The sequence below is a fragment of the Pogoniulus pusillus genome, chromosome 29 (assembly GCF_015220805.1).
Source record: "Pogoniulus pusillus isolate bPogPus1 chromosome 29, bPogPus1.pri, whole genome shotgun sequence".
NCBI lineage: Eukaryota > Metazoa > Chordata > Aves > Piciformes > Lybiidae > Pogoniulus > Pogoniulus pusillus.
In genome coordinates, this window is record NC_087292.1 from 18121459 (window position 1) to 18137748 (window position 16290).

General features: G+C 53.7%; 2 protein-coding genes across 2 annotated transcripts in view; one reads left to right on the top strand and one right to left on the bottom strand.

Annotated features, from left to right (window-relative positions):
- Nucleotides 1-721: 721 nt before the first annotated feature.
- On the bottom strand, nucleotides 722-15445 carry LOC135188382 (protein-glutamine gamma-glutamyltransferase 6-like). Its single transcript, XM_064167783.1, has 14 exons — nucleotides 15389-15445; nucleotides 13994-14038; nucleotides 10885-11104; nucleotides 9958-10197; nucleotides 9364-9482; nucleotides 8165-8293; nucleotides 6879-7056; nucleotides 5980-6115; nucleotides 5452-5555; nucleotides 3919-4161; nucleotides 3001-3315; nucleotides 2067-2224; nucleotides 1695-1828; nucleotides 722-875 (listed from the first exon to the last, which is right to left on the bottom strand). Exons 1-14 carry the CDS (start codon nucleotides 15443-15445, stop codon nucleotides 722-724), a joined length of 2232 nt encoding a protein of 743 aa, XP_064023853.1.
- Nucleotides 10635-16290, top strand: part of ZMYND8 (zinc finger MYND-type containing 8) — a 95989-nt gene continuing 90333 nt past the window's right edge. The window contains exon 1 of the mRNA XM_064167872.1: nucleotides 10635-10863. The gene's annotated coding sequence lies outside the window, so the exon portion shown is untranslated. The remainder of the gene's footprint in view (nucleotides 10864-16290) is intronic.

The following is a 16290-nucleotide window of genomic DNA, read 5'->3' on the forward strand; positions in this document are numbered from 1 at the left end:
ACACCCTCAGGAAGTCTCTCTGCAGCCTTCCTGCAGGCTCCCTTCAGGCACTGGCAGCAGCTCTGAGGTGCCCCTGGAGCCTTCTCCTCTGCAGGCTGCACCCTCCCAGCTCCCTCAGCCTGTGCTCACAGCAGAGCTGCTCCAGCCCTGGGCTCACCTTTGTGGCCTCCTCTGGCCTCACTCCAGCAGTTCTGTGACCTCCTCATGCTGAGGACAGCAGCACTGGAGGCAGGATAGAAGGTGGGGTCTCAGCAGAGCAGAGCCAAAGATTATCCAATGATTTCCAGTAGCAGCTCTGTTCCTGCAGGTCCCCAGGGCAGGTGAAGGGATGAGAAGCTGCCACAGCACAGGGCATGGTGCCTTTGTCTTCATTTCTGCTCGTGCCACATCTCTTGGCTTTGGCTGCTGCTCTGCATTTCCTGCACCATTATTTCCTCCCCTTCTGCCTCTCTCAGCCTCCTGGTCACAGGTGAAGGCAGAGGTGTCTGGTGTGGGTCGCAGGGAACCAAAGCATTTAAAAGCAGACAGATCTGAGCTGGTGTGAAAGACTGCACTTGAACAAGAGGTGGAAGTGAGGACAGACAATGGGGCACAGATGTGACAGGTCTCGGTGAGGAACAAACCTTAGCAAGCGAGCAGCCACAGCATGCAGCAGGGGCAGGAGGTCTTAGGGTGCAGACACCAATCTCAGAGACAGATCTGAGCTGGTGTAGAGGTTATATCAGTGAGCAGGGGCCACATCAAGCATCACAAATCCCTTGATGTCTGAAAAGTGGATGCAAACTAAGTCCACCTGAAGCTGCCTGATGCCACTTTTGTAGGGAACTATTTCAAAGTGGACTGTGGTGCTCTCCAGGGGAGCCATGCTCGCCACGCTGGAAAAGAGAAGGCATTTATTAGCTCCAGCAGCTGCCAGATTCTTGCTTTGTGTGCTCCAAAGTGCACAGTTCCAAGAAAGGATGAAAAGGAAGAGCCAGAGTCAGTGGCTGCTGTGTTTGTGTGCTCCTAGCACAGGTGGAGTTAACCTTCTGTGCTCATAGCCCCTACAACACTGTCCCTGGAGAGCTGATCAAGCTGTAGGAGCTGCAGCTCTCAACCTGTGATAGAGAATCAGGGACTTGATCTGGAGGGCAAACACTGAGCTCCTGAGGATGATCAGAAAGGTGTCTGGAGGAGCTCAAATGCAGCTATTTGTATTCCCCTCAAGACTCACAGCATTTACACACCCTGGACTTTGGGGTGGTAAATGCAATTACCTGATGATCTTATGCCCACAGGTAGAAATGGCTCCCAGCTGATCCCCATCAGGAGACTGAGAGCAGCAGCAGGGAGTGGAAGCAAAGGGCCTCAGTGCTCTGCCTGCCTCTGCTGGGGTACAGCAGCTGAGTAGAGCCACTGCTGCTGAGGCAAACTGAGAGCCAAGGGCAGACCTAGCCCCGAATCTGTGCTCAGTGCCAGTGAAGCCTTAGTGACTTGCATCAGGATGGATCTTCTGCTCTGTCTTTTGGTCTCCCTCTCCCATGCTGTCAGTGAAAGCAGGGACTCCTCTCTGGGCATTGTGGGCTTCAGGGGTATGGAAGGGGAGCAGTGGCAGGGTGATGTTTGTCCCAGAAGGCAGGGGGGTGACAGAATCTTTTTACACCACTCCACCCCCGTTCTGTTCAGATTTCCCAGGCCAGGCAGCCTTTACAGACCTGATCCTGAGCTGCTCTTTGAGCAGGCCACTGCCTTCTGCTCTCAGCACGCAGTCAGTCACAGCCTCGGCCAGGGGGTTGGTGAAGGTCACCTCCACATCAACAGCCTTGTGTACCACTGCTGGGCCCAGGACCTGCAGAGAGAAGAATCCTGCTCAGCCACTGCACTGGGCTCGCTCCTTGCTTAGGGTTTTGGCTTTTCACTCCCGCTGCAAACCACCACCACTGGTGTCAGAGGAGCAGCAGGATGCAACCACCCTCAGGCATGGCTTCAGGTCCCACACTCCTTCCTATGACTGCAGTTGGAAGAAGGACTCCAGCTGCTGCTTCTCAGCAGGTCTCTGTAGGGACACAGAGGGGAGCAGCTTTTACCTGGATGGTGAGGAAAGGGTTCTGGAGTACAATGTCCTTTTCCACCAGAAGTGAGGCTCCCTGCTTGCTTTCACACAGAGCTGTCACTAGGATCTTCCTGTCTTCCTTCAGAGAGTCTTTGTACTGGGCATAGGAGATGGTGAAGGAGATCTCTTTGGCTGGAAAGGAAAGAGAAAGAGAATTCACTCCTCTCCTTTCCCCTGTGTCTAAGTGCCAGCTTCTGAGGGTGGATGTCCATGGCAACCCTGCTGGTGCTGGGCACTTAATGCTCCTTCCTTGCAGAGAAGGGGTGTGTGGGGTGTGTTGGGTTGAATGCCCTTCCTGGTGCAGCTGTTCAGCCTCTGACTTAAAGGGGGAGCACAGTCACAGTCTGTGCCACGGGGGAGGGCACACAGAGCAAACATGTTCACCTGCTGCTGGGGCAGTGGAAGCAGTGACTGTGGTGGATCTTGGCCTGAGAGGGCTGTTACAGTCACCTGTGGCACAGCCTCGTTCTGCAGCACTGCCCTTGTAAAGGCAGAGCAAAGGCCACTCTGCAGCTGCTGTCCTGCTGCAGTCTGTAGCTGCACTCCTGCTCCTGCACGGGATCTTGGGCATCTTTCCCTTTTAACCTGTGCTTTGCTTATGGGGAGCTGGCAGCTGAGCAATCCCTGCTGTGTGCCTCGGACCTGTGCTCTCTCAGCAAGGAGAGAGCATCCTGTGGAACTACAAGTGGCTGTGCTGGGCTCAGAAGCTCGCCAGCTCAGTATCCTGTGTGACAGCATCCAAAAGCAGGTGCTTAAATCAGGCCAAATGTAAACATTTCTCTTCTCTTGGGCAGCCTTAACCTCCAGCTAATTGCAGGTCATGCACTGCTGGAGCCATTCATTGCTCCTCTGTGATCTTGTCCAGCCCCCAAGCTGTGCCTCCTAAGCTGTGAGAAAAGGCAAATTACCTTCTTCAGAGCCAAGCTGGACAGACCTGGACAGCTGCAAAATCTCTGCCTTGGGTTTCCTGGTGTAGAGAACGGCTGAAGCCCTCAGCTTAACCTTGATGCTCTTGAAGTCCGAGCTCAAGTTCCTGAGTGCCAAGGTCAGGAGGATGTCCTGGCCTGTGACAGGAGGGGCACCGAGGAGCAGCTTCCCTGAGATGCCAGGCTTCCGCGCAGGCTGGGCCCTCTTTGGTCGTCTTCTCCGTCTTCTCCTGCCAGTGCTGCTCACACCCAGCAGCCTCAGAGCTTTCTTGTACACTCTTCTTTCCTTGAGGGACCCTGCTTGGGCAGACAGGGTGGTCAGAGAGCTCTGCACACACAGCACTGGGCCCTGGCTGCTCGCAGTAAACACAGCTTAGGAAAGCTGTAGAGGGCAAAGATGCACAAGAGGAGAGGCAAAATCTGACCTCAGTGCTAAAGCTGCCCCCAAAGCTGAGGGGTGTACATGGTGCTGAAGGCTGGCAGGTGAATTCTGCCAGCTGTGGCCAGCTGCTCTCGGGCACCTCTTGGAAGCTGCGAGCAGCTCTGAGCTCAGCTCAAGGTGGGGCAGTTGCCATTTCCTTGGAAGTGAGAAGGATGTAAAAATCCTTTTGGAGAAGTTGTCTCCAAGCAGCTCCCCAGGATGGCTCATAACAGAAACACTTTGCCCAGCTGTGCAGAGCAGCTCAGAGGGTGTTGCAGAAGCAGCTTTTGCTTTGTATTGCATCCAGGACCTCAAAGGCCATATTTGATCACTCTCAGCTGGCAGTGAGCCCTAAGACCTGGAAAAGTCACAACTCCTTAGCTCCAGAAGGAGCAAAGAAGTGAACTCAGTGCTCCAGCCAGTGAAGGCAGGAATTCTTCTCACTTCTGACCATCAGACAGCAGCAATGAAGGCTCTACCTTCTGGGTATTTGTAGCTGGCAGTGACGTCCACGCGGGCATTGGTGCCCACTGCTTTGGTGCTGATGAATTTCCCAATCCTCCTGGTGTCAGAGTAAATTCTCTCTCTCCTTTTCCTGCTGTGGTGGATCCAGGTGACGTAGTCAGCATTCACAGCTGCGAACACAAAGGGGCTGTCGTAGTCCAGGTTCACATCCCCTTCCTTAATGGCTCTGGTGGAGGCAGGGCCACACTGGTATATGCCTGCGTGAGAGAGGGCAAGTTCAGGGGCTGCCTGCTGGGGAAGATCACAAAGCCTCATGCTGGCAGCAAGGGGCAGAGGTGATCGGGCCAGGGACACGTCCAGAGAGCACTGTCTCAAGGTGTGTGTCGTGGGCTGAGCTGTTACTTTGGGATGGGAGGAGGACTTCAGTGCTGTGAGCAAAACCTATTCTGTGTCACTTGGTTTCAGAATCAAAGAACAGTTTGAGGCTTGGACATCACAGGAAACCTCTTCCTCCCCATGCCAGTGTCCAGCAAAGTACAGGGGGAAGGTTTTATTTGCTGTTTTATTTGCTGTGAGTATAAGCTCTAAAATCTTCACTTAAATGGATTTGAATTTGTTCTGCTGCTAGATCTGTGCAGTGCAAGCCAGCAAAGTGTCTAATGCCAGCAACGTGCCCTTGCAGCCAGGAAGGCCAAGGGCACCCAGGGCTGTGTCAGGAGGACCACTGCCAGCAGGTCAAAGGACATGATCCTTTCCTTCTATTCAGCACTGGTAAGAGCACATCTGGAGTGCTGTGTCCAGCTCTGGGCTCCTTGTACAAGAAAGGTGTGGACACATGGGAGCAAGTCCTCAAAAGGGTCACCAAAGGGATTAAGGGATCAGAACTGGGACTGTTCTCCCTCGCTGGAGAAGGGAAGGTTTAGGGGAATCTCATCAAGGGATATAAACACCTGCTGGGAGCATGTAAAGAGGGCAGAATCAGACTTTGCTCAGAGCTACCCAGTGAAAGGACAAGTGGCAGTGAACACAAACTCAAAACTCCATTTCAATGTAAGGAACAAATGTCTTCCTGTGAATGTGGTCAGACTTGGCAGCAGCCTGCCCAGAGAGCCTGTGGAGTCTCCAGCTGGTGAGATATCTAAATCCTAACTGGAAATGGTCCTGAGGAACCTGTGCTGGTTGCCCCTGTGCTGAGCAGGGGCTTGGAGTAAGCAAGCTGAAGGTAGCTGTTATGTGTCACTTTGTGAGCCTGCTGGGAGCAAAGACAAGCAAGGGTGAGATAAGTGAGCTTTGGATGTGCTGCCTTTTGTGGAGACAGAGGGCCCAGAAGGGTAAGGATTTGCATGCTGGTAGCATCCAGAGGCTTTTGTGGAGACAGGGGGCCCAAAAGAGGAAGGATTTGCATGCTGATAGCATCCAGAGGCTGGCAGAAAAGCAGCCTGCTCCTGCTTCTGTATGTACCTGAGTTAAAGCTGCACCTGCAGGGAGCAGGCAGAAGGGGCTTGTCCTGCCTCGGCAGTGGCAGCCTTGGAAGGAATCAGTACTACCTTTGCTTCTCTCCTGGGGTGTTGCATCCAGAACCTGCCATCCATCATAGAAAGAACCAAGGTCTCTTCTGGTGAACCAGCATTCGTTCCACACGTGGAAATTCCTGCAAGGAAGGTGGACCAGGGACTCACTGAGTCATGCACTTAAACTGGAAGGCTTCACACGTTTCTGGTGCAGTGCAAGAAGTAACTTAGAGGCTTCTGGGAGGGCTCTGCTGATGGAACTTTTGAGCAAGAGAGGAATCCTCAACTTTACTTTTTAACTTAGATTTCTGTAGAGCAGAGACCAAATCCCTGTGCCAGTTTGCAGAGGTGTGCTGAATAACAGTGGCACAAAGCAGCTCCTCTGCTCGTGCTGTGGGATAGTGGAGCTGGCTGCAGGCTGCATTTCTGATCCTCTGCACTGCTGATTCTCTGGTGTGGGGCACTGGGAGCAGAGCTGGGGTGGTTTTCCAGGAGCATGAGTCAAGATCTTTTAACTAGGGGAGGAGGTAATGAAGGACTATTAAGCAAAGCAAGGGTGTTTACCACACACTGTCTTCACTCAGGTCCAAGGTCTTCCCAGAAGCATCGATGTACTTATCAATACTCAGGTTTATGTTCCTGTCGTGGGCAGAGTTGAAGTTTGTAATGACACGAGTAGGTATTCCCAGGGATCTCAGAACTGCAAGAGAGGAAGCCATGGAAGTGCTGCACAGCTCTGCTACAGAGAGAAAGCCTTTTCCTGGTGCTCTCGGCAGAGCAGTCTGCTGGATGTGCTCTCAGTGGGGAAACAACCCCCTGGAAACTTTCTCTCAGCTACGATGCAAGCCACAGCCAGGCACTACTGCCCTGAGGACAGCTCCACTCACCTGACCCCTCACTGCTCTCTGCTTTTCAAGAACTCCACTCCCACTTCCATTTTAATCCCTCATTCTCCATCCTGTTCTCTCTCATTTTCACCTGGTGTTTGTTTCCCTGTTGCCTGATTCTCTTTCCTCTTCCTCTCTGTCTCAGACCTCTCCAGTGGATTGGTTTCCCTTTGCATTCTCCCCTGTGACTCTTCTCCCTCAGAGCAGGTCTGAATGGGAACTGCCAGGATGAAATCTTTTTCCTGACTTAAAGGTGCTCAGAGCTGGATCTGATTCTGTGTCACCAGTAAGACACGGCAGTAGGAAACTGCAATTGTAGGGAAAAAAGGCTTCAAGGAGCACTGCTGGTGTCTTTTCCCTATCCCAGCCTGGCAAGCTGCTCTGCCTCTCACTGGCTGCCGGCGCTGGGGTGCAGGGCTGCAACCTGCAGCTGCGTGGAGCAGGAGGGAAACAGCCCCCGGGGCGTGAGCACTGCCTGCCGGGGCTGCAGCAGCTCCCACCGCAGAGCCACGGTTAAAGCTGCACGCATCCTCCCGAGCCGCTTTCCCCACAGCGCTGCCCGCCCGCGCCGTGTACCTGTGCACATCACTCCCGCAAAGACCCAGCACTGGCCGTAGCGGACAGGTCTGCACCGCCTGCGGTGCCACTGCCGCAGGATGGCGACGCTCCCGCTCCACTGCAGGGGGTTGGTTCCCCGGCGGAACTTCCCACTCCACTTCCCTTCCACTACTCCTTTCTCGTCGTTGCTGTTAACCTGGAAGAGTCCTTCTCGTGACACAAAGCATTTACCGAAAGGAAAATGGGCAGAGATGGCCTTGCCCAGGGCCCTGTGCCCAGCGGCTGAGCGCTGGGGTGCAGCCTGCGAGCACTGCCTGCAGACCAGATCCGATGGCAGAGTCTGGGCAGAGAATCACAGAACAGCTCCGGCTGGAAGGGAGCTCAGAGCTCCTCTGCTCCGACCTCCTGCCATGCCCAGGACACCTCTCAGCCAGACTCAGCTGCCCAAGGCCTCATACAGCCTCACCCTGCACACCTCCAGGGCTGCCCTGGGCAGCCTGTGCCAGACTCTCACCACCCTCACACTTCTGCCTTGGCTCCAAACCATTGCCCCTTGTCCTGTCTCTAGACACCCTGATGAAAAGGTCCTCTGCAGCCTTCCTGCAGCATCCCTTCAGCTATTGGAAGGTAGCTCTAAGGTTCCCCTGGAGCCTTCTCTTTTTAGATATCCTTTTAGTAACTTTGTCAGTGAAAGCAGAGTTGATTGCTTCCTGCTGAGGCTGATGCTGTGTCAGTGCTGTCTGAAGGGGTGAGAAGGGGCACAGCTGGAAAGGAGCAGTCTCAGGTAAGGAGTGTGGTGGTGCACAGAGAACTTCCACCTGCCTGGCTGGGGGCTTGGTGTGGATGGGGCAGCACTGGGAAGTGTCACTGTGTGCTGAAGGAAGTGCCTGCAGGCCTCGCTGAACGACTGCCCCTCAAGCGACTGGCACTGACCACATCAAACGCCGCCACCGCAGCTCTGCTTTCCCCAAGCATTTCACACTTGGCTTGGCGTGTGAACAGCTTAGACTGCAGAATGGGCACAGGCTCCCCAGATCACTGACAAGACCTGATGGACTGACAATGCCTTTGACATTCAAAATCCCCCAAAGTTCTTGAAAGCTCTTCTCTGGCCATGAGCAAACCTTGGGGAAGAAGGCAAATCCAGCCCTGGGGTGTGCTGCCTCGGCAGGAAAGCTCCACTTTGCCTCCTCTCTAGCCAGCTTTTGCAGAAAGGTTGGCTACTCACAGAGCACTGAGGCAGTCACTCCAAGGTACTGGAGGGTTCATTATACTGTGCAGCTGTAATTAATTGGAGGCTTTACCATGGCACTGACAACTCTGCTCACGTAGACAGGACTGCTGCGGCTGGAGACGTCAGCAGCTGGGTCCTGGCGGTGGTTCAGGCTTCGGTCCAGTATAGCCAGAGAGATATCAAGGATGCCCTCTTCGAACTGAAATCAAAACAAGCACTGTGTTAAAGCTTAACTTCATAAATAAGCCCAAGGATAAGCTGCCCACCTATCCTCCTCCTGGCACAGTGGGCACAGGTTGGCAATGCAGGCATTTTCTGTACCATTAAAGAAACTCAGGCCTGGAAGGAAGCAGAGGCACTGAGCTACTGAGCTGCTGACTTTCCATTGTAAAGGCAGTGTGGTCCAGAGCCATAGCTGCTTGCTGCCTGTCAGGACATTGCACAGCCTGATGGAACAGACGAGACCACAGGTCCGGCTCAGCAGGCTTTAGAGCCTCCCACATCCTGTCATGCCCCTACAGGTACCCTTCTGCTATGAAAGCTTCACTCTTCCAGGCTGCCTGCAGCTCACTGCAGCTGATCTGCACTGAAAGAAACCAACAAAAAATTGTTGTGATGGATTAGAGTCACAAGGACTGTGCCGAGCCCAGGTAGTGCCCAAGTGTTTGCTGCAGGGATGCCAGCCTGGGTGGAGGGCTGGCAGAAATGCTGCTGCAGCTGCAAGGCAGGAAGGGGTCAGGAGTGGCTGTGCCTGGCCCAGCAGGTTGCAGGACAGCTGTGAGCACAGCTGCAGTCCTCTCTGTGTTTGTGGCAGTTGTGCTGCCACACCAAAACGATCCTCAGGAGTTCCAGCCTGAGTTGTTTGGTCTGAGTGCTTTGGGATGTTATTTTAATGCCTTCTGCCCCACTCCTGAACCAGTTGGTAAATGTTCAGATTTACTATCCTCACAGGGCCTAGAGGTTGATGCCAGGGGGGCTTCCTTTGCCCTTTAGGAGGGTCAAGGGATAAGTAGACTCCAATCAGTTTGTGTAATAGGCAAAAGAAAACAAACGTTTTGCTCAGTTTCTTCTATTTCTGTAGCAGCCCAACAGGCAGGGAAGGGATCCTGCTGCTGCTGCTTAGTGATAACTGAGCACACCTGCAAGGAAGTCAGAAGTGAGAGAAGCATTCTGAGCTCTCATGCTGCGAGGCAATGATTCCCTCTCCTCCAAAGCCCGTTTTCCCATTGGCCTTAATTTCAGAACTCTGGGATGGGTGATGCTGTTTACCTGTCCATAGTCCCAAGCTTCTTGCTCAATGCACTTGTCCAGCCCCTGGAATATGATGCCACTGTCATTCAGGACATACTCCCTGCGCTCCTTCTCACTGGCCATGTAGACTTCATCTTCTAGAAGCAGAATGAGAGAGGCTGGCTGAAGGGGAGCTTGGTTTGCTGTAACTGAAGCTCTGCTTCAAGGGGGCTTGTAGGGAGCAGATCAGACTGACTTAGGACTCCTCTGCCGTGGCAGAATGGGCAAAAGGAGGCTGCAGCTCCTCTGAGGGGAACCGACCCTGTCCTGGCACCAGTTTCAGCATGTGTCTTACTGGAGATGGTGCTTGGTTTACAACTCACTACCAACACTCAGAGGGAAATGAAGACAATGAAGATAGCAGAATAAATACTTGTCACGTTGCCTGCCTCTGACTCCTTACTCGACGAGCAGGAGCCTTGGTCTGTGCTGCATAGCAGCGCTGATGGAGGGGCAAAGACCTGAGCCTGACACTGAGCAAAAGCCTTTCCCAGCTGAGCCCATCAGGTATGTGCTTGGCTGTGACAGATTTCCTGGCTGAGATGATGTTATATGAAGGATACCAAAACATACTTGGGCACCAGGGATTGAAGAGCAGCACAAAGTGTCCCAGGGGCACTGAGGAGACCTTGTTCCCAGAAACCGTCTGCAGCTTGAGCTTGTATCGCCCCACGACAGCGTTGGCTGGGCTGGCTATGGTGAAGGTCATGCAGCCAGGCTCACTGGGCTCCTGGGCTGCACTCCAGCCACTGGCATCCTCCTCAGAAAGGCTAAATATGGCCTTGGTCTGCTGTGATTCTGATGGCGATGGTCCTGGCAGGGGGAACAAGGGCAGAAATGCTGAGTTACAGCCGCGGGTGACAAAGCTGAGGCCAGAGATGACCCCAGTGCAACATCTCTGTGCTCCAGCCCGTGGAACCATCCTGCACAGCCCTCTGTGCGTGGATCAGCAACGGGGAGTGTGCCCAGAGCTGTGCTGGCCAAGTGAGGGGGCAAGACTGGGGTCCTGGAGACCTGGCACTGCAAATGTGGGGGCACATTTCACTGAGAGCTGGCAGCCTGCAGAACTCTTTGGGGAAGGTAACAGGTGGGAGTGAATGAGGTCATGTAGACTGTTCTAGTAATAGGCAACAGGTGAAGCTCATCAGGGGGATTTTGAGCAGGTGAAACTGAGTCAGGGGAGGAGGTAAATGGGGGCTGGAGAGCTGTGAGGTGTTCAGGGGCTTGTGAAGGGAGAGGACTTGCAGTGGTGCCAGCTGGGTCCTTGGAAGCACAGATCCAGGCTTGCTTTTAGAGTGAGGGTGACACAAACCTTTCTATCAGTTACCTTAGCTGTCCCTTATCTTAAGGTAAGAACTGAACCTTAAAATAGGAGCTCCTAAGCCTAAAAGGACAAGAAATGACTGGCACAGAGCAAAGCTCAGCGACTCTGGCGTGGACCGAGGCAGCAGTGCATGGAGCTGGAGCCATGTGGTGGGGGTGAGTACCCGAGGGGGTTACCTGTGCTTGCAACAAAGGTGAAGTCTTCCCCAGCCTGTGCTGTGCCTTTGAGGTTCAGAGTGATGCTGAAGGCCTGACCTCTCCTCAGGATTGCCTCCCTGCTGCTGTAGTCGGAGGTGTGGTGAGCAGCTTTGTTCAGCTTGGTTTGCCAGTTGACATTTGCTACTTTCAGGGCTAGGAAGAGACAAGGAGAGGTTACTGCAAACACTGTTCCCTCAGCCTGTCTCGGGGAGGGATTTTATTAACCAGAGCTGCAGTTCTGCACTCTAGGGAAGCTTCCACTCTGGTTATTAAACACTGGAAACCAACAGCTTAGAGGAATGGCTAAAAGAGCTTTTCTGCAGGCATCCCTCAGAAACAGAGAAGGCATCGAGTGTGAGGCTTTCTCTTTGATTAAAAACCCAAACCAAGCTGGTGAAACCCCTGGTGTATTCAGACAATACTTTGCTAGAAGTCAAAGAGACCCTTCCAGTATGTTCCTGCTCTTTTTCTGTGAGGATCTCTTGCACCCAGACATGCAAAAGAGTTATGTTTCATAGCCTAGAGAGGAGAAGGCTCCAGGGGCACCTCAGAGCTGCTGCCAGGGCCTGAGGGGAGCCTGCAGGAAGGCTGCAGAGAGACTTCCTGAGGGTGTCTGAGCCAGGCCAGGGGGAATGGTTTGGAGCTGAGGGAGAAGTTGTTGAGTGTAAGGGTGGTGAGAGCCTGGCACAGGCTGCCCAGGGAGACTGTGGCTGCCTTCTGCCTGGGGGTGTTGCAGGCCAGGCTGGATGAGATCTTGAGCAGCTGAGTCTAGCTGAGAGGTGTCCTTGGGCATGGTGAGGAGCTTGGAGGAGATGAGCTCTGAGCTGCCTTCTGACCTGAGCCATTCTGTGATTGTGTGGTTATTAAAACTCTTATGAGCAAGGGTGTGCCTGAGCCTGGACCCCTGTGTGGCAGCTGATGAAGAGAAGGTTGGCATCTGCCTTGTTGAGCTTGCACTTCAGCTCCACACACACCTTGGGTCTCAGTTAATTTACAGCCTTACTGTTGTGGTGTTTCACACTCTGCTAGGACCAGGTGAGCAGTGGAATAGGGAGGGCAGAGCTTAGGGCCGCTGTTATGCTGGGGCAGTGCTCTGAGCTGCTCTGGTGTGTCCTGCCAGGTTGCCCAGCACTGAACACAGGACACTGAAGCACAGGTTGCAAAAGCTTTCAACCTCTCTTGTTCTCTGATCAATCTAAAAACCCCAAACTCCAAACAGGCAAACGAAACCAGACCAGGAAAATGCAGACCCCTCTAGGAACACAGCTTTGGGAAGTGCCCTTCCCCACTGCGATATTCCAGAGGAATTCTGCTTGAAGGAGCTGTCCTGGCCCAGCTGGAGCAGGTTAGCCCTGCACAGACAAGGTGCACTCTCTGTGCTGCCAGGCAGGGCTCTCGTGTGAGGATGTCTGTAGGGCTCCCCCATGGGAATGGGTTTGGGACTTGAACGTTCTGCGGCGTATGCAGCCCAGAATCCTGCTGTGTGAGTCGTGATGCAGCTGCCACTGCACTCCTGTGCAGCCTTTGGGAAGGAGCAGGGCTGCGTGGCTGCAGGAAGGGCCTGGAGCAAGCAGAGTGTGTGCATAAGGCTGCTGGTATTTGCAGCTAAGTGAAGGGTCTTGTCTCAGATGTGTCACCTGGAGGGGAAAAATGCCACTGATAGGGATGTGGTGCTTGAGTCATGTGATGGAAGTCTCCAGCTTGCATCATTGCTTTATTTTCCAGATGTAAATGAGTTTAATTGGAAAGGGCCTGCAGGGGGGAGCATTCCTAACATCAAGTGCCCTCATCTGAGTGAATTAAAGCCTGCTTCTGAGGGGCACTTGGCCTCTCACAGTTTGGGAAGGAAGCCTTGCAGCACTTTACTCATGCACACTCTCCCGTGGTGTATCCTGAGCTCTGAGTTCAGGCTGCAGGGAGTGCAGCACTGCAGCCAGCTCAGAGCATTTTGCATGGCTGCAGATGGAAGTGCAGCACACAGAGGGCTCAACACCCCCCTGAGCCGTGGGCTTGATGCCAGTGGGACTCAGATTTAGGGTCCCAAGCAGCATTGCCAGGACTTTGAGAGTGGAGTGTCCCAGGCACAGGCAATGCAGCAGAGGGGACAGCTGGAGAGGCAGGAGAGCTGAGCAAGGCAGTGGCTGACACTGCCTCTAAGAACTGGCTGCAGTGACACTTCTGTTTGCCTTGCAAGGCCCCGTGCTGCACAGAGGCGTTTGTAGTGCTCATGTGCAGGAGGTCAGCAGGGGATGGATTACACATGGAGCAGGACAGCAAAGCTGCTACCACTCTCGTTTTGATTCTCACAGCTTCAGTTCAACCCTTACAGTTTCTCTTTCTGCTGCCAGTGTCTCCCTGTTAGGAAAGCACATCCCCAGTCGTGCTGCCAGTGCACAGCTGGGCAGACCTCAGAGGCGTTTATCCTCCAGTGGGCAGAGCCTGGGGCTGGCTAAGCAGCAGCAGTCTGCAGGGCTGGCGATGGCTGCCGAGTGCCCTGCACGCAGAGTCCTTGTGGCCTCTGACAGAGGGCTGAAGCTGCAACAGGAGACCTCCCCAGCCTAACCGGGGCACAGCCTGCTAACAAGGGAGCCTTCCCCTCAGCAGGAGGGGGGCAGCAAGTGCAGTGTGCTGCACGCACTGGTTTGCACTGCAGCAGGGCAGCACAGCAGAGAGCTAAACAGGGAGGCCAGAGGCCATCGAGGGACCCCCGTGTGGGGCCAGGTGCCAGTTTGACATCAGAGGGATTGGAGCCTGGGACTTCGGTGTGGCAGTTTGCTGCCTAGATCACCGGGCAGCAGCTGTGGCCAGCTGGCTGCAGGGCCCTCTGTAGGGCAGTTAATGGGTCTGGCAGCAGAAGAGCTCCGTACTCTGATTTTCAGTGACAGGAGAAAACAGCTCCAAGACTCATGGTATGAAAAGTAACAGCAATAGTAAAAGAACAATCTCCAATAGAGCAGCACATAGATGTGCTTAACCCAAATAGAGCTGAGCTGCTAAGAGAACCCCCAGGTGCCTCCATCCTGCTCTTCAGCAAGGACCTCTGCACTGGAGAGTGAGGGCTGGAGCCATCACCCTGCTTTCAACTTACCTGCCATAAGGTTTCTTTCTTCTCCTCCACACTTGAGTAGTTCAGCTTAAGGATACAAAAGCGTCCAAGAACATTCTGAATCCTCTTCCACCAGCATGAGTAACACAAGGCTTAGGACTGTGGACTTCAGCTACCTAAGCTAGAGTTTATAGAAGCTGGGTGTGACCTGTGGTTGCTATTACAGTGTTTGTAGCAGTGTCCTGCGTGAGCATCTCCTATGGCAGCTTCCATTGCACAACCTCCACTCTAATTGTCTGTACTTAAAGCTGGAGGATGGCTGAGGAGAGCTGATAAACAGCATCCTGGTGCCTAAGCTACCGAGAGGGAAGCATCCCAGATTTGATCTAGCAAAGCAAGTATGATGGAGAGAAGAAACTTTAGGATGGTTTGTGTCAGGTTAGGGGTTTGGGGGACTGTGTGTAGAGGGCAGGTGGAGACAAATACGTATTGGACAGTGGGCATGTGTGGGATGTGCAGTGAGCTCCTCAGGGCTGCAAGTAGATGACCTTCCAGGGTCTGGTGGAGGCTACAGAAGAGCTGGAGAGGAGCTCTTTACAGATACGCAGTGACAGGCCATGGGGTAATGGCTCCAAGCTGGAAGAAGATGGATTTAGACTAGAAATTCTTCCCTGTGAGGATGGTGAGGCACTGGAACAGGTTGGCCAGAGAAATTGTGGAGGCTCCAACCTTGGGAGTGGTCAAAGCCAGGTTGGATGGGGCCTCAAGGAGGCTGGCCTGGTAAGAGGTGGATTTAGATGCTCTTTAAGGTCATTTCCAGCCTAAACCAGTCCATGGTTCTGCATGACTGATTTGTAACCTGTTAGTGCTGCTGGCACGCAGGAGCACCTTGACTTGCTGGCTTTGCATGGCACAAACCACTACTTTTCCCCTCTTTTTTCCTTTGAGGCAGGTCTGTCTGAAGCTCTTTCACATAACTGCACAGAATTCCTTCCTCCTGGGAAGCAGAGAGTCAGGACTTTGTGCCCCTCTGCTCCTGACCTGCTGACCTGTAACATGCATCTCTTGTACCAGGTCATTGCCTGCAGCCAGCAGTGGCTGCTGTTAAGCAGAGGAGTGTGGGAGGGCTGAGTTTGCTCTGAGTGATGGTTCTCTGTAGTCTGCCATCCCAGAGCCTGTCCAGAGCTGCTCTGCTGCTCTTTGGCAGGGCCTTGAGCTGGCCCCGGAGGAAGCTCCAGAGCTGCTCTGGTATGAGCCCTGCCCACTCTAGTTAGAGCCACTCTCTTTGCTGCTCTTGAAGCTCTCTCATGCTCTCCTCCCTCATCTTGTGTCTCAGCTTCTCCAGAGCCAGGTCCCCGAGGAGCTTGCACACTGCACTGAGCATCCACTGGGCTGTGACTGAGGAGAAGGGGCAAAAGGAGCCCTTGCTGTGCTCACCTCTGCGTTCTGGCTTGCGTCAGCCTTGTCTGTTGCTGCATTCTGCTCTGTCTCCATGTTCATAGCAAGACCCCTGGCAGTCTGCAAAGGCCAGTGACAGCTAAATGCCTTTTTAAAAGGAAATGGGGGTTTTGCCATGGCTTCTCATGCGTTTGTCAGTAAGAATCTGTGATCAGGTCTGGATGTGTCGGGCTGAGATGTTGCCACCTGTCAGACAAAAGATGTCCCCTTCAACCTCCTGGCAGCTCTGTGCTTCAGGCCTTTGGCCTTAGCTCTGATTTAAACGTTTAGTGAACCAGACAACAAAGCTAAATCCTTGCTCTTGGCAGAGCTGCCTGTACATCAGCACTGCCGTGTACCCTGCTCCCAAAGCGTGGCCAAGTGGGCACTGTGCCCAGCCAGTCATCAGCCTTCAGAGCAGCCCCTGGGCAGGCTGCATTGCCTGCAGGGAAGGAGAATCCTTAAGGCTCCCCGAGAGGGAGATTTAGGTGAGACGTGGTACTGGCAGTGCTAGGACTGGGAACCCATGCAGGAGGGGTGCAGCAGGGCCTGGCTGAGGAAGGCTTGAGGGCAAATGTGTTCCTTGCCTCCTGTGACCTCCCAATGGTGCCAGGAGCCTTAGGCAGGTTGTGCTGCTGAGCTTCCACGTTCATGTGAGGCTCCTGTTGTGTGAAGTTCCTGGTTTGGGCATGCACAGGTGGTGTCTGCTCTGGGGCAGACCTGTGCCCACAGGCTACAGAAATATGGTTGCCAAGGTTCCAAACAGTTCTTTTTCCAGCCTTCAGAGGCTTTTCCCCTGCCCATTCAGAGTTGCAGTGGACAGCAGGGGAAATGTTCTGCTTTGCTAAGTAAGAAGTGTGTGAAATGAAGGAGAGGAAACCTCCTCAGCCCTTGTGAGTTCT

Excerpts from the sequence above, each read along its gene's own strand:
- LOC135188382 (XM_064167783.1), bottom strand. The coding sequence starts at position 15,445 with ATGGAGACAGAGCAGAATGCAGCAACAGACAAGGCTGACGCAAGCCAG. Across the intron at positions 3,316-3,918 it reads CAGCTACAAATACCCAGAAG|GGTCCCTCAAGGAAAGAAGA; the intron begins GTAGAGCCTTCA and ends CTGCCCAAGCAG. Across the intron at positions 2,225-3,000 it reads CCAGCTTGGCTCTGAAGAAG|CCAAAGAGATCTCCTTCACC; the intron begins GTAATTTGCCTT and ends TTTCCTTTCCAG.